General features: G+C 44.2%; 1 protein-coding gene across 5 annotated transcripts in view; it reads right to left on the bottom strand.

The window, feature by feature from the left end:
* Positions 1–18,619, bottom strand: part of LOC112215435 (eukaryotic translation initiation factor 1A, X-chromosomal-like) — a 36,388-nt gene that overhangs the window by 1,691 nt on the left and 16,078 nt on the right. For 2 of the 5 annotated variants that reach the window (XM_042298888.1, XM_042298891.1), the window contains exons 3-8: positions 12,485–12,588; positions 10,900–10,950; positions 10,713–10,794; positions 10,399–10,490; positions 9,693–10,304; positions 1,197–1,298 (exon numbers count right to left, since the gene is read on the bottom strand). In XM_042298888.1, the coding sequence (XP_042154822.1) occupies positions 10,299–10,304; positions 10,399–10,490; positions 10,713–10,794; positions 10,900–10,950; positions 12,485–12,588 (335 nt within the window). In that variant the 3' untranslated portion in view covers positions 1,197–1,298; positions 9,693–10,298. Of the gene's footprint in view, positions 1–1,196; positions 1,299–8,809; positions 10,305–10,398; positions 10,491–10,712; positions 10,795–10,899; positions 10,951–12,484; positions 12,589–18,619 lie in introns of those variants that run through there. The other 3 variants (XM_042298889.1, XM_042298892.1, XM_042298890.1) reach the window with 3 other exon arrangements.

The following is an 18,619-nucleotide window of genomic DNA, read 5'->3' as shown; positions in this document are numbered from 1 at the left end:
ACACACAAGGATGAGAGAAGATAGAGAGTCAGTGAGCACATAGAAGGCAATTATGAACAGAAGAGAAACTCAGAGCAGGTGTTTCATACTTATTTAACATCAGTGGAGAGGTTGAAGTATACTGTTGCTGAATGAACAACAAACTACAGTAGATCAGCCAGTATTAGAGGTAGCTACACAGACGCGGATAGCATTTTAGTCCAGGATTAGGTAGCTTAGCTTGGTCTCTGTTAAGAAACAGATAAGTATGATGCTACAGGTGGCTTACTTTCTGGACAGTTGCGTTTGGACGACAGGCGAGAAGGGGACATGTGCCCATTGGTGAGTGGCCTTGTCCTGGTGATGTAAGGCGAGGTCATGACTGCTCATTGGAGGGTAGAATCAGTCCCACACTTGACACACACACAGAGGCCAGAGCTAATGCTTAGGCTTTTGCTCAGTGGGCTCACGCAGTCGATCTTTACACACGCATGTGACAAGGGTACGATTCCATAGAAATATATTTTCTAAGTTTGATTTCCGGTCAGTAAGACATCAAATTTCCCTAGATGATTCCTGACCCTGTCTGTGTGTAAGGTGGAAGAGACACACATCCAGCTGACCTGGGGGTCATCCCTCCATGTCAGGGTCAGACAGACAGCTCTATAAACCTGCTGTCAAACTGTTGTAGCTAGAGGTCATAGGTCAGGGCATTGTGTGTGGTTTATGTCTACCTATCTGAAACACTGTCAATCAACATATAAACTACGAAACAAGAGGAGCTGGAGGGTCTTGTCTATGCTCAAACACACACATACAGAGAGATGCACACTTACTATATAGGCAGACTATATGCACACAGCATGCAATGAGCTAGTGTTTTTTTTACTTTCATAAGATATGTAAATGCATGCAGAGTCAGATCTGCCCCACAGCTTATGTTAAGAGATAACTCACACACTTTTAACATCAAGACATCCAAACATTTGCTAAACACTCCCTGTGTCCGGTGAGTTATAGTAACATTCTCTAGTCACAAACATACCGATTATTTAATCAATATAGACATATTTCATTTCAATTTAAAGCATTTAGGCTACAGCAAAAGAAGAGCAATTTAATAGAGAAAAAAAGTATCCCCTAATAATATTGTTATCCCAAGACTAGTCTCAAAACACCCGCCTGTAACTCCTGAGCCCTCAACATCATCATCTCACCTCGTGCTGAGCACCGGGTGTGACTGTGGTCATCTCTGTTCCCTCCACTCCTGTCCCTGTCCCTGTTCCTGTGTTTGGATGCCTCCTGATTCCTGCCGGCCGCTGCAAAACAGCAGTAACAAATCAAATCAGCCTGAATACGACTGCAGCAAAACTGTACGGAGAGAGATACATGGCAGAGAAACAGAGTTTGAGAGTGGAGGGATGCCAAAAAGAGAGACACCAACAGGAGAAGTGAATATTTGACTGTCTTCGAATGGAATTGAAGTCCCGCCATCTGATGAACTTGACCTCTATTTTTAATTAGCTTATTTTTGCTAATGACAGTTTAATCCATATTGGCTTGGTTTGTCTATGAGTTTAAGTCACAGAAGAGCACACGTACCAGGCATGCACCCGAAAGCACTGCATTACGTCATTATTTACATCAGAGTGTACGCATGTCTGGTCAGTGGTCTGTCTCTCACACACACACACACACACACACACACACACACACACACACACACACAGCCTTCCAGAGGTTTATTCATAGACTAAAAATAGAGCTGAGGAAACATCAAATAACAACAAGCTGTTAGAATCAGCAGAAGGGTCTATGATGAAGATGTTGGGGAAAATACTCCCATAATGGAGAACATAAAAGAGTTGAGAGAGACCAACTGACAAGAAAGAAGCCAAAGGGCAAACAGGCTTTAGAACCTGGTGTAGAGCTAGAGAGAATGGTGCAATTGTGGCCCACAATTCGGGGAGTTCCTGCATGTAGGCATTCCTTCATCTGCAGGAATCCCTCTCTATACTTCTATTGGTCCATCTTTAAGCTAGTCAAGCAGGAGGTGGGGGTGTTCCAGTACAGTAGGTTGCATAATGTTGGATGCCAACTGCCGATAAACCCCTCCCCCCGCCTGTCGGGCACTGTTTTCCCGCAGTTCTGTTAATGATGGTGAGGACAGTTCTGTTAATGATGGTGAGGGCAGGCGGGAGCAAAGGACACTGTCTACTGGTGTCTCCCGCTTGTAGGCTAGCTAGCTAGCAGGCAGAATTCCTGTACAGGGCAGGCGGGAGCAAAGGACACTGTCTACTGGTGTCTCCCGCTGTAGGCTAGCTAGCTAGCAGGCAGAATTCCTGTACAGGGGAGGCGGGAGCAAAGGACACTGTCTACTGGTGTCTCCCGCTGTAGGCTAGCTAGCTAGCAGGCAGAATTCCTGTACAGGGCAGGCGGGAGCAAAGGACACTGTCTACTGGTGTCTCCCGCTGTAGGCTAGCTAGCTAGCAGGCAGAATTCCTGTACAGGGCAGGCGGGAGCAAAGGACACTGTCTACTGGTGTCTCCCGCTGTAGGCTAGCTAGCTAGCAGGCAGAATTCCTGTACAGGGCAGGCGGGAGCAAAGGACACTGTCTACTGGTGTCTCCCGCTTGTAGGCTAGCTAGCTAGCAGGCAGAATTCCTGTACAGGGGAGGCGGGAGCAAAGGACACTGTCTACTGGTGTCTCCCGCTGTAGGCTAGCTAGCTAGCTGGCAGAATTCCTGTACAGGGGAGGCGGGAGCAAAGGACACTGTCTACTGGTGTCTCCCGCTGTAGGCTAGCTAGCTAGCAGGCAGAATTCCTGTACAGGGCAGGCGGGAGCAAAGGACACTGTCTACTGGTGTCTCCCGCTGTAGGCTAGCTAGCTAGCAGGCAGAATTCCTGTACAGGGCAGGCGGGAGCAAAGGACACTGTCTACTGGTGTCTCCCGCTGTAGGCTAGCTAGCTAGCAGGCAGAATTCCTGTACAGGGGAGGCGGGGGCATAAAACTCAGATAATACTTTTATTTATCTTTTTACCAACATTCAAAAGTGTCACACAAGCATGAAGATGTAGTTCTCAAGGCAGGTATTCATGCAGGAACCAATGCTTCTACATCTGCATTGCTTGCTGTTTGGGGTTTTAGGCTGGGTTTCTGTACAGCACTTTGAGATATCAGCTTATGTACGAAGGGCTATATAAATAAATTTGATTTGATTTGATGAGATGCTTGAGGCAGGGGGCGTTTATGAAGGAGCAGGAATGCTCACAAGCAAAAACACCCCAATTGCAGCTGCAATCACACACTCCTGGGGCTAAAGGCAAACAGGGGCCACATGCATGGTTATGCCTGCAGAGGCTGTTGGCACAAAGTTTGGCTCCATAAAAATATTTATGGAGCCCTGTGGTCGTTGGGAAAACATGTGCTGAAAATTAAAACATGTAGCAATAGCCTGGGCTTAATGCACTAGATGTGTTTTTATATGTGGCCGTTGACTTATAATTACATTACCCAGGCTGGCTATTATAGTCCCCTATGTAGTCGTTTGGTCACGGTGCTGCAATTGACCATTTCTGGGGTGGGATTAATTTAAATGCAATTTACAGGTTCTTTCAGACTTCCGTTTCACGCAGAAATCGGATTATCCCTTCTTTCCAATGTTTTAGGCTAATAATGGTCAAGAAAACGCACACAACATTTTTACCAAGGTCTGATTGCCTATAGAAAACGTGGTACGCAAGAGCTGCAGGGTATATGACACCGGCAGTGAGTCGAGGCAATTGGGTCTCATAGGGGTGTGTCATTTGGAACAGCGACACCAATTAAACGTTCACACATGCGCGTGTCAGATCCTATCTGAGACAAGGCATCTGCCATTTTGAGAAAGGGTTTGTTCACGCTACATTTCTGAAGCAGAAATAGTATAAGATGGGGAGAAGTTAGAGTGAACAGATATCCAGCCGAGTAGGCCTACAGCTTGACTTAATTTGGCTCAGTATTGTGAAAAGTGTCAAATATGTATATTCTATTTTCTCCTGCTGCATCATCCCAACTCTGACCGTGACGAAAGGGTCCGCATACATAGGCTCTGTTTGCTCCTAGCATAACTCATTTTGCTCCTAGGCGAAGCGATATGGAACCCCGTTTGGGTCTTTGTGTGTCAAAAAAGATACGTCAAATAACACTATTTGACCAATCAGGACCTGAATGACTGCACGTCACATAATTCAACACGTTCATGATTTTTTACGTAGTTGTTACACATTGATTACGCTTTCACTCGTGTTACATATGTCACAGCGAATCACCGATATGTATGCTATGATGCTGGTAAAGTTTTGACGCACCTGCCGCACGAGCGCAGACACACCTCCCCAAGCTCTGGACAGTGCTGGTCATAAAAAAATCCAGCAGGCTGATGGATGCAAACAACGTTCTTCCCCAAAAACAGTTTTAGCTAAATATCTAGCTAGGTGCCATCATCTAAAATACTCCTAATTAATAAGACAGTTTGTATTTGATTAATGGTGGTCGGACCCACCTATGTGAAGCCAGCCACAATAAGTATTACACACAGGCGGAATTTGCGGTTCGCCTTCAAAATAAAGGTACCTCATTCAAAGTGATACAAATGAATACAAATAGTGGAATCATGCCATAATAGAATAGATAATGCTAAACGAGTTTGAAATGTTCTTATATAAATTAAACAAAAGACAATCATTTCTTAATTAGAAAAAAATCTGTTTAAATCAACTGGATGTATTAGACTTTAGAATTGCATTGGGGGCATACTTATTTCACTGTACAGCCTTACCTATGGATTGTGGATCAATGACATGGAGTGTCAGTCTACACAGTGACACCCACAGAACATTAACGTCGTAGCTCTTATTGTGGGACATTGAAACCACTGAATTGAGCCACATTTGTATTGAACACTATTCCATAAGGAAAAACAATACAATGTGGATGTTTTGGAGCTTGATAACTCGAGGACTTTGGGGGAAAAAAGCACTTGGGTACTGAGTAGACTGATACCCCATTTCATTGATCCCCAATCCTTAGGTAAGGCTGTACAGCACAATATGAATGTCAATACACACAATAGGCTGACTGGAGAGTTGATTTCACACAGTCACAGTCCTGCAATAAGAGCCAGGATACTAATATAAACACTTCACAGTTCTGTTCTGTGGGTTTCACCCAGTAGACGGATACCCCATTTCATTGCTCCACATTCCAACACTCCAAACTTGTTCAACATTATCTAGTCTAAATGTGTCATGATTCCACCAATTGTAACCTTCTGCATCACTTTCAAATAGGGACTTTTATTTTGAAGACAACACGCAAATTCCACTATTGTGGCTAACTTCACAACACACATCCCGGTCTGGCCAAGCCATACCAGCCAGATGAAGATAGCTGGCTGCTTATAACAGTTCGTTTTGGGCAACAGGGTTAAGTAGCTGGCTAGCCAGTTATTTCGATAGGAGAACAACAAGTGGCTACCTAGCTAATACTTACACACATGGATTCCTAAATCATTGCTAAGAATATTGAAAATGACTGCAGTTTCTACTGGTCATTGTTTTCAGGCTGATTGCTTTTGTGCTAGCTAGGTACCATGCTAAAGCTAGCTACCACAGAAGTTGCTAATAACATCTGTATCAAAGATATTTGCAAACATTTTTGATCCTGTTCGTTTGATCTTGATCTAATGTCAAAACAAAGATGTTTTCTCATTCGGTTTAACAAATAATACCTTATTACCAATGCAGTATTGTAGATCTTTGACAGCGCTACTGATCGAAATGGTTTTTAATAATTTATTTTTAAATTGAACCATTATTTAACTAGGCAAGTCAGTTAAGAACAAATTTTTATTTCAAAGACGGCCTACCCTGGCCGACGCTGGGCCAATTGTTCGCTGCCCTATGGGACTCCCAATCACGGCAGGGTGTAATGCAGCCTGGATTCGAACCAGGGACTACAGTGATGCCTTAGACCGCTGCTCCACTCGGGAGCCCCATGGTGGCGCTTGTCAAATAAAAGCTTATTGTACCTGTATGGACATGCAAAGACTCAAACAGCGTTCCATAAAACGAACACCTGTGCTCGCATACTTAAATAAAATACAAAAATTCTCCCTAAAGACCTTTGCTTGAAAAACAAAAAACGGCCATATTACTGTTTTACCCTTTTGAGCAACCATAGCAACAACATCGCCAGAAACACTTCCTCAAAATAGTCCAAATGTATCTAAGATAAATCAAGAAATCTGTAATTAATTTCTACGTTTTTCCCAGGAGTTCTTAGATGTATAATTGTGCGACTAAGATGCTTGGTGCAGTATTTCTCAAGTGAAAAAAAATGTGCATGATAACTTGTCATCTCATTGGCTGCATTCCAAACACTTAAGACACACCCTCTCCCCTCAGCCATCAAATTAAGTGGACACTTCTGATGACATATCATGACGTCTGACGAGTATACACTTGCAGAAATTCGTCACTCGTTCGTCCCGTGACGATTGTGTTTTGAGTCACCGATAGCTTGTGGGTGCTTTTGTAACAGATGTGAAACGGCTAGCTAGTCAGCGGTGGTGCGCGCTAAATAGCGTTTCCATCGGTGACGTGACTTGCGCTGAGACCTTGAAGTAGTGGTTCCCCTTGCTCTGCAAGGGCCGCGGCTTTTGTGGAGCGATGGGTAACGATGCTTCGTGGGTGACTGTTGTGGTGTGCAGAGGGTCCCTGGTTTGCGCCGGGTATGGGTGAGGGGACGGTCTAAAGTTATACTGTTACATTGGTGCCGTGACCCGGATCACTGGTTTCTGCGGAAAAGGAGGAGGTCAAAAGGGGGGTGAGTGTAACGGATGTGAAACAGCTAGCTAGTCAGTGGTGGTGCGCGCTAAATAGCGTTTCAATCAGTGATGTCACTTGCTCTGAGACCTTGAAGTAGTGGTTCCCCTTGCTCTGCAAGGGCCGCGGCTTTTGTGAAGAGATGGGTAACGATGCTTCGTGGGTGACTGTTGTTGATGTGTGTAGAGGGTCCCTGGTTCGCGCGAGGGGACGGTCTAAAGTTATACTGTTACACTTTATATGCGCTATGTCAATTACGATTGCATGTCTACTTATATTAACTATAATATACTATAATATTAATATGCTATAATATTAATTAACTATAATATTAACTATATTAACTATAATATTAATATACGCCTACTGTATGATAGCTAACAAAATAATTAGCTAACTAATGTTAGCCTACCTAGCTACTTCTGAAGGACAATTTTTTATTTCTACAATTTCCAAAAGTGAACCAAACAAAAACAGAATTACTTTTATGAGACGTGTTTATGCATTAGTAGCACAATTTCTAACTTGTGTATTTTATTTAACTAGGCAAGTCAGTTACGAACAAATTCTTATTTACAATGACGGCCTACCAAAAGGCCTCAACTCGTTATCAACAAAAAATATTTTCAAATAAACCAAATTTATCAACACAGTAGGCCTAAATATCACAACTTAAACATAGCCTACTTACTTACTCAGTTGGATCAAGGACATCTTGGTAATTATTTTCATCATCTAAGGGAACTATCTGGAGCAAACACTCAAAAATCGCTTCTGCTGAATGTCTGTGTCGCCTCTGAGCTAACAAATACCATGCTAGTCTCTCAGTCTATGAACGATCACTGCTATCTGGATTCCTTGGGAGATCCTTACCCTGAACGCTAAACTAACACTAAACTTAACCAATTTACATTTACACTTGATAGGAGGTAGGGACATCCCAAGAATGCAGAATAGCAAGGACCCTCTGGGAAAGCCTATGAACTCCTCTATTCGACTGAATGTCGTGGACACAACTCTTATTGGCTGTCTGATGTAAGCTACTGAGAACTGGTAACAACACAGTCTGTGATTGGCTACCATGTAGATTTACAGCAAGATGAGATAACAAACCACGAGGTGTTGAAGACAAGACAGATTACCTATAGATTGGACAATCTTTTCTAGGCCATTAGCGATAACAGGGAATACACAAGCCATAGGCTATACTCGGAGGCTACTTCGGCATGTCGGCTTGCACGGGGAAAACGGTAAGTTTCTAACATTTATGGTTGAGATTGAATTAATATAAATATCCACCGTATGACTTTCATTAGTACGTTAGTACGGTGTTGATATGACGACATGTTAGTTGACGCTACATGCAGGCGTCACGCAGACATTAGTAAGGCAGCCACACGGTGGCCTAGGCTTTATTAAGTCTCTTATCACCCCCCATACCACCCAGGACCTCTGCTTAACTAGCTCAAGTGAATGTCCTCCCGAATCATTTTAACAGTCGCGCCACGCCAAAAGCCAGCTACTCCGCTGCACAAGTGGGGGACACTTCTGGCTGAGCAGTCAATTTCACACATCTCCATATGCTACATACAAACTTTACAAATATAAAGACCAACAAGAATGTTCAATTCAAAAAAACAACAACTGTATATTACAGAAACATCTTTGTATTACTACGTCATTGTGTAATATTATTAATGTAATAACCACGTGGATAAGGTTTATACAAGGTTTATATAAGGTTTGAATGTGGCGCCACCGCCTGGTTGATACATACAAGCACAGGTTAACATCTTTCTCAGGGAAGACCTTTTTTTATTTATTTAACTAGGCAAGTCAGTTAAGAACAAATTCCTATTTACAACAAAGGCCAAACCCTCTCCTAACCCTGACGACTTTGGGCCATTTGTGTGCCGCCCTAACTTTGTATGAAATGCAACTTCAGAAAGATCATGTCAAGCCCATGGAATTAAGTTATTTATTGGAAATCCCTATAGTGAGCCATCAGACATCATAGTACATTATAGGGCAACACAAGCACTGGCAGTGGTGTTCAAGACAGACACACAGTCCAGTGATATTTATCCTGGCTAGTCCCATACACTGTGGGTGTTGTTCCCAACTCCTCTATAGATGCCAAGCCTTGCATGACATTTTAGGCATGACAGTAAAGGAACAGAGGAATTGACTAGGGCAGCAACAGGCACGTTGATTGTCATGAATCTTGCCCTGCGGGAAGAACTGAGCGATTTCCACTAGATCATGGATAGGCAACTCCAGTCCTCAGGAGCCTGATTGGTGTCACAGCTAAAATACATGACTCCAATAAATCATCTAATCACGATCTTCAGTTTAGAATGCAATTAGTTTAAATCTGCCATGTATGCTAAGGATGGAGACAAATTGTGACACCACTCCAGCCGACGAGGACTGGAGTTGCCCATCCTTGCACTAAATGCAAAGTAAAAATGGTCTATATTGTAAAAATGTATGAAAACAAAACAGTGCTTTTTGGTCTTAATTGAAGGTTTGAGTCAGGCATTAGGGTTATGACTTTGTGGCTATGCCAGCTAGTGACCACTGCAGTGCTGCCTCCACGGCAATATTCCTAAATTCCAACCTGCGCAACACTAGAGCACCAGGCTAGTTAGCAGCTAGCTGTTTTCTCTGACAGACAGGGAGGTGTCACAAAGCAGGACCAAGGAGATAACAGATAAATAACATTCCATAATATTCGAAAATAAGTTAATATTTTCTAGAAATAGGCATGGAATAATTGACGAGACAACCCATATTCAAGAATAGCTTAGGAAAATAACCCCATCTAAAAACATTTTTTTGAATTACCTTAAACCGAGTGAGGCTTTGTGACATCCCTCTGGTAGTGGATCAAAAACAAACATAAAACCAACAGACAAACAAACATGGGTAAACAATAGAAAAATACAGACACTGTTGAAAAACAGAAGGGGAGGTAGAGCCTTCAATTAGGCTTTGATCAATACAAACAAATCGTTCTGTAATTGCAAAATGTCATCGGAATACAATATCGAATTAAACAAACATTTCAAAGGATACAGAGGCAACTTCAGGGGTAATGTGTTTCGTAATAAATAAAAAATCATCCTAACTAATATAAAGAGCGATGTTCACTTTCAACTACAATGATACAGACCGCAAGACCAAACATAAAATGGTTTATCTTTTCATTGCGAATCCAGAGATTCTGTACTTGTAAGTAAATTCCACTCTGCGTGAAATTGATATAAATACATTAAAAAGATAACGCAAGAGATTGTGAGTAGCTGCAGTCATGGTATCAATGGGAAATTGGGAGGGTCAACCTTGGAATGTGGTGTGTGTGTGTGTGTGTGTGTGTGTGGGGTACAGAAGTCCTGTGTTGATTTTCAGCGAGGAGGGGAAAATCGAACCATACCCTCTGGTAGAAGGTCGTTAGATCTGAAGGAAGAGAGGGGGAAAGGAGAAGAGGGAATTAAAACACTTCTAAATTTAAACTTTCAGAAAGCAATACAAATATAGATTTAGCACCTACATCATCAATGTCCTCGTCATCATCTCCAATGTCATCGAACTGGATGTCTTCATCGTCCCCAGGACCGAAGGTGTCGGTCTCGTTGATCTTGGCTAAGAGAGGGAGGACATAGAAAGGGGAGGTATCAGAGAGTGAACAGGGAAGTGCAAACAAAAGAGAAATTGGACAAGAAAGAGCAGTCAACAGTGGCTCTCATGGTCTGTGTGCCTCAATCATTTCAACTAGCTTCCTTTCCTCGTTTCCTCTCCTACATGACCACTATACAAACCCCATTAGCTGTTACCGTAGGGACAGCTACTCGTCCTGGTACTCACCGTGCTCCGGCAGTTCTCCGTAAGCCTTCAGACTTCTGGCCTCATCTGCATTGTACTTCAGGATCACATCAGCTTTGTTGTCCTATAGGGGAGAGAGAGAAACCCAAACCTCTTTTTACGATACAGTGACAAACAAACAGACTCACACCCTACAACAACTGCAGTGGTATGTTGCTGGTCATCTCACCTGGTAATCTCTCAATCCCACCAGGATGATATCTGATGTGTTAATCCACACCTGAAAGAAGAGAGGTGAAGAAACGCAAGAATGCTTTTGAGGAATTAATCAGATGAATGGATAACAATCTAAAGGTTTGGTTAATATACAGTGCATTTGGAAAGCATTCAGACCCCTTGACTTTTTCCACATTTTGTTAAATTAGCCTTATTCTAAAATGGATTAAATACATTTTTCCCCCCTCAATCTACACACAATACCCCATAATAACAACGCAAACAGGTTTTTAGAATGAGTTAATAAACTAAAAATAAGAAACAAAAATACATTATTTACATAAGTATTCAGACCCTTTGCTATGAGACTAAATAAATTGAGCTCAGGTGCATCCTGTTTCCTTTGATCATTCTTGAGATGTTTCTACAACTTGATTGGAGTCCGCCTGTGGTAAATTCAATTGATTGAACATGATTTGGAAAGGCACACACCTGTTTATATAAAAGTTCCCACAGTTGACAGTGCATGTCAGAGCCAAAACCAAGCCATGAGGAAGTTTGTAGAGCTCAGAGACAGGATTATGTCCAGGCACAGATCTGGGCATGGGTACGAAAACATTTCTGCAGCATTGAAGGTCCCCAAAAACACAGTGGCCTCCATCATTCTTAAATGGAAGAAGTTTGGAACCACCAAGACTCTTCCTAGAGCTCGTCGCCCAGCCAAACAGAGCAATCGGGGAAGAAGGGCCTTGGTCAGGAAGGTGACCAAGAACCCGGTGGTCACTGACAGAGCTCCAGAGTTCCTCTGTGGAGATGGGAGAACCTTCCAGAACAGTCTTTGCAGCACTCCACCAAATCAGGCCTTTATGGTAGAGTGGTCAGAGGGAAACCACTCCTCAGTAAAAGGCACGGCAGCCCGCTTGGAGTTTGCCAAAAGGCACCTAAAGGACTCTCAGACCATGAGAAACAAGATTCTCTGGTATAAAGAAACCAAGATTGAACTATTTGGCCTGAATGCCAAGCTTCATGCCGAGCCAGAGCTCGGACTTGAACCCAATCAAACATCTCTGGAGAGACCTGACAACAGCTGTACAGTGACGCTCCCCTCCAACCTGAGAGAGCTTAAGAGGATCTGCAAAGAATGGGAGAAACTCCCCAAATATAGGTGTGCCAAGCTTGTAGCGTCATACCCAAGAAGACTTGAGGCTAAAATCGCTGCAAAAAGGTGCTTCAACAAAGTACTGAGTAAAGGGTCTGAATGTCATATTTAAATGTTTTATATTTGTAATAAATTAGCAAACATTTCTAAACTGGATTTTGCTTTTTCATTATGGGGTATTGTGTGTAGATTGATGAGGATTTTTAAATTTATTTTTTAAATACAATTTTAGAATAAGGCTGTAATGTAAAATGTGGAAAAGGTCAAGGGGTCTGAATACTTAACGAAAACACAAATTAAATTCATTAGATACACTTGAGTCCATACAGTGTAACAGTTGACAGTCCATAGTGAAAAAAGCTTTGAGTCGGCATCAGTCAGGGTTTCCTCTGTTTCAGTGTGATGAGTGTGTGTGTGTGTGTGAGTGTGTGTGTGTGACCTTTTTCCGGAGTTTTCCTCGGATGTGGCAGAGCCGCTTCACTCCGTCAAAACACATGGCTTCCAACCTCCCATTACCCAACATCTTAATCACCTGGGAATACTCTACAGGAGAGAGAAAGACTCTACAGCACCGGAGAGGGAGACACCTACATACACTATGTACTCTACAGGAGAGAGAAAGACTCTACATCACCGGAGAGGGAGACACCTACATACACTATGTACTCTACAGGAGAGAGAAAGACTCTACAGCACCGGAGAGGGACACACCTACATACACTATGTACTCTACAGGAGAGAGAAAGACTCTACATCACCGGAGAGGGAGACACCTACATACACTATGTACTCTACAGGAGAGAGAAAGACTCTACAGCACCGGAGAGGGAGACACCTACATACACTATGTACTCTACAGGAGAGAGAAAGACTCTACAGCACCGGAGAGGGAGACACCTACATACACTATGTACTCTACAGGAGAGAGAAAGACTCTACAGCACCGGAGAGGGAGACACCTACATACACTATGTACTCTACAGCACCGGAGAGGGAGACACCTACATACACTATGACACCTACATACACTCTGTACTCTACAGGAGAGAGAAAGACTCTACATCACCGGAGAGGGAGACACCTACATACACTCTGTACTCTACAGGAGAGAGAAAGACTCTACATCACCGGAGAGGGAGACACCTACATACACTATGTACTCTACAGGAGAGAGAAAGACTCTACATCACCGGAGAGGGAGACACCTACATACACTATGTACTCTACAGGAGAGAGAAAGACTCTACATCACCGGAGAGGGACACACCTACATACACTATGTACTCTACAGGAGAGAGAAAGACTCTACATCACCGGAGAGGGAGACACCTACATACACTATGTACTCTACAGGAGAGAGAAAGACTCTACATCACCGGAGAGGGAGACACCTACATACACTATGTACTCTACAGGAGAGAGAAAGACTCTACAGCACCGGAGAGGGAGACACCTACATACACTATGTACTCTACAGGAGAGAGAAAGACTCTACATCACCGGAGAGGGAGACACCTACATACACTATGTACTCTACAGGAGAGAGAAAGACTCTACATCACCGGAGAGGGAGACACCTACATACACTATGTACTCTACAGGAGAGAGAAAGACTCTACATCACCGGAGAGGGAGACACCTACATACACTATGTACTCTACAGGAGAGAGAAAGACTCTACAGCACCGGAGAGGGAGACACCTACATACACTATGTACTCTACAGGAGAGAGAAAGACTCTACATCACCGGAGAGGGAGACACCTACATACACTATGTACTCTACAGGAGAGAGAAAGACTCTACAGCACCGGAGAGGGAGACACCTACATACACTATGTACTCTACAGGAGAGAGAAAGACTCTACAGCACCGGAGAGGGAGACACCTACATACACTATGTACTCTACAGGAGAGAGAAAGACTCTACATCACCGGAGAGGGAGACACCTACATACACTATGTACTCTACAGGAGAGAGAAAGACTCTACAGCACCGGAGAGGGAGACACCTACATACACTATGTACTCTACAGCACCGGAGAGGGAGACACCTACATACACTATGTACTCTACAGCACCGGAGAGGGACACACCTACATACACTATGTACTCTACAGGAGAGAGAAAGACTCTACAGCACCGGAGAGGGAGACACCTACATACACTATGTACTCTACAGGAGAGAGAAAGACTCTACAGCACCGGAGAGGGAGACACCTACATACACTATGTACTCTACAGGAGAGAGAAAGACTCTACAGCACCGGAGAGGGAGACACCTACATACACTATGTACTCTACAGGAGAGAGAAAGACTCTACATCACCGGAGAGGGACACACCTACATACACTATGTACTCTACAGGAGAGAGAAAGACTCTACATCACCGGAGAGGGAGACACCTACATACACTATGTACTCTACAGGAGAGAGAAAGACTCTACAGCACCGGAGAGGGAGACACCTACATACACTATGTACTCTACAGGAGAGAGAAAGACTCTACAGCACCGGAGAGGGACAAACCTACATACACTATGTACTCTACAGCACCGGAGAGGGACACACCTACATACACTATGTACTCTACAGGAGAGAGAAAGACTCTACAGCACCGGAGAGGGAGACACCTACATACACTATGTACTCTACAGCACCGGAGAGGGAGACACCTACATACACTATGTACTCTACAGCACCGGAGAGGGAGACACCTACATACACTATGTACTCTACAGGAGAGAGAAAGACTCTACAGCACCGGAGAGGGAGACACCTACATACACTATGTACTCTACAGCACCGGAGAGGGAGACACCTACATACACTATGTACTCTACAGCACCGGAGAGGGACACACCTACATACACTATGTACTCTACAGGAGAGAGAAAGACTCTACAGCACCGGAGAGGGAGACACCTACATACACTATGTACTCTACAGCACCGGAGAGGGACACACCTACATACACTATGTACTCTACAGGAGAGAGAAAGACTCTACAGCACCGGAGAGGGAGACACCTACATACACTATGTACTCTACAGGAGAGAGAAAGACTCTACAGCACCGGAGAGGGAGACACCTACATACACTATGTACTCTACAGCACCGGAGAGGGAGACACCTACATACACTATGTACTCTACAGGAGAGAGAAAGACTCTACATCACCGGAGAGGGAGACACCTACATACACTATGTACTCTACAGGAGAGAGAAAGACTCTACATCACCGGAGAGGGAGACACCTACATACACTATGTACTCTACAGGAGAGAGAAAGACTCTACAGCACCGGAGAGGGAGACACCTACATACACTATGTACTCTACAGGAGAGAGAAAGACTCTACAGCACCGGAGAGGGAGACACCTACATACACTATGTACTCTACAGGAGAGAGAAAGACTCTACATCACCGGAGAGGGAGACACCTACATACACTATGTACTCTACAGGAGAGAGAAAGACTCTACATCACCGGAGAGGGAGACACCTACATACACTATGTACTCTACAGGAGAGAGAAAGACTCTACAGCACCGGAGAGGGAGACACCTACATACACTATGTACTCTACAGGAGAGAGAAAGACTCTACAGCACCGGAGAGGGAGACACCTACATACACTATGTACTCTACAGGAGAGAGAAAGACTCTACAGCACCGGAGAGGGAGACACCTACATACACTATGTACTCTACAGGAGAGAGAAAGACTCTACATCACCGGAGAGGGAGACACCTACATACACTCTGTACTCTACAGGAGAGAGAAAGACTCTACAGCACCGGAGAGGGACACACCTACATACACTATGTACTCTACAGGAGAGAGAAAGACTCTACATCACCGGAGAGGGAGACACCTACATACACTATGTACTCTACAGGAGAGAGAAAGACTCTACAGCACCGGAGAGGGAGACACCTACATACACTATGTACTCTACAGGAGAGAGAAAGACTCTACAGCACCGGAGAGGGACAAACCTACATACACTATGTACTCTACAGCACCGGAGAGGGACACACCTACATACACTATGTACTCTACAGGAGAGAGAAAGACTCTACAGCACCGGAGAGGGACACACCTACATACACTATGTACTCTACAGCACCGGAGAGGGAGACACCTACATACACTATGTACTCTACAGCACCGGAGAGGGAGACACCTACATACACTATGTACTCTACAGGAGAGAGAAAGACTCTACATCACCGGAGAGGGAGACACCTACATACACTATGTACTCTACAGCACCGGAGAGGGAGACACCTACATACACTATGTACTCTACAGGAGAGAGAAAGACACCTACATCACTATGGACTCTACAGCACCGGAGACACACCTACATACACTATGTACTCTACAGCACCGGAGAGGGAGACACCTAGTACATCTACAGCACCGGAGAGGGAGACACCTACATACACTATGTACTCTACAGGAGAGAGAAAGACTCTACATCACCGGAGAGGGAGACACCTACATACACTATGTACTCTACAGGAGAGAGAAAGACTCTACATCACCGGAGAGGGAGACACCTACATACACTGTGTACTCTACAGGAGAGAGAAAGACTCTACATCACCGGAGAGGGAGACACCTACATACACTATGTACTCTACAGGAGAGAGAAAGACTCTACAGCACCGGAGAGGGACACACCTACATACACTATGTACTCTACAGCACAGACCGAGAGGACACACCTACATACACTATGTACTCTACAGGAGAGAGAAAGACTCTACAGCACCGGAGAGGGAGACACCTACATACACTATGTACTCTACAGGAGAGAGAAAGACTCTACAGCACCGGAGAGGGAGACACCTACATACACTATGTACTCTACAGCACCGGAGAGGGACACACCTACATACACTATGTACTCTACAGCACCGGAGAGGGACACACCTACATACACTATGTACTCTACAGCACCGGAGAGGGACACACCTACATACACTATGTACTCTACAGCACCGGAGAGGGAGACACCTACATACACTATGTACTCTACAGCACCGGAGAGGGAGACACCTACATACACTATGTACTCTACAGGAGAGAGAAAGACTCTACATCACCGGAGAGGGACACACCTACATACACTATGTACTCTACAGGAGAGAGAAAGACTCTACATCACCGGAGAGGGACACACCTACATACACTATGTACTCTACAGCACCGGAGAGGGAGACACCTACATACACTATGTACTCTACAGCACCGGAGAGGGACACACCTACATACACTATGTACTCTACAGGAGAGAGAAAGACTCTACATCACCGGAGAGGGAGACACCTACATACACTATGTACTCTACAGCACCGGAGAGGGAGACACCTACATACACTATGTACTCTACAGCACCGGAGAGGGACACACCTACATACACTCTGTACTCTACAGGAGAGAGAAAGACTCTACATCACCAGAGAGGGACACACCTACATACACTATGTACTCTACAGGAGAGAGAAAGACTCTACAGCACCGGAGAGGGAGACACCTACATACACTATGTACTCTACAGCACCGGAGAGAGAACCTAGACACTCTGTACTCTACAGCACCGGAGAGGGAGACACCTACATACACTATGTACTCTACAGCACCGGAGAGGGAGACACCTACATACACTATGACAGCTACATACACTATGTACTCTACAGCACCGGAGCACCGGAGAGGGAGACACCTACATACACTCTGTACTCTACAGGAGAGAGAAAGACTCTACAGCACCGGAGAGGGAGACACCTACATACACTCTGTACTCTACAGCACCGGAGAGGGAGACACCTACATACACTATGTACTCTACAGCACCGGAGAGGGACACACCTACATACACTATGTACTCTACAGGAGAGAGAAAGACTCTACATCACCGGAGAGGGACACACCTACAGTTGAAGTCGGAAGTTTGCAGAAGCTTAGGTTGGAGTCATTAAAAAATAACTTGTTTTTCAACCACTCCACACATTTCTTGTTCACAAACTATAGTTTTGGCAAGTCGGTTAGGACATCTACTTTGTGGATGACAAGTCATTTTCGCAACAATTATTTACAGACAGATTATTTCACTGTATCACATTTCCAGTGGGTCAGAAGTTTACATACACCGAGTTGACTGTGCCTTTAGACAGCTTGGAAAATTCCAGAAAATTATGTCTTGGCTTTAGAAGCTTAGAGGCTATTTGACATTTGAGTCAATTGGAGGTGTACCTGTGGATGTATTTCAAGGCCTACCTTCAAACTCAGTGCCTCTTTGCTTGACATCATGGGAAAAATCAAAAGAAATCAACCAAGACCTCAGAAAAAAAATTATAGACCTCCACAAGTCTGGTTTACCCTTGGGAAGCAATTTTCAAACGCCTGAAGGTACCACGTTCATGTGTACAAGCAATATAACGCAAGTATAAACACCATGGGACCACGCAGCCGTCATACCGCTCAGGAAGGAGATACGTTCTGTCTCCTAGAGATGAACATACTTTGGTGCGAAAAGTGTCAATGTCGGAAAATCAATGTC

The sequence above is a fragment of the Oncorhynchus tshawytscha genome, linkage group LG16, assembly GCF_018296145.1.
Source record: "Oncorhynchus tshawytscha isolate Ot180627B linkage group LG16, Otsh_v2.0, whole genome shotgun sequence".
Lineage (NCBI taxonomy): Eukaryota > Metazoa > Chordata > Actinopteri > Salmoniformes > Salmonidae > Oncorhynchus > Oncorhynchus tshawytscha.
The sequence above is the reverse complement of the archived record's forward strand: the minus strand, read 5'-3'. Positions and strand labels throughout refer to the sequence as shown.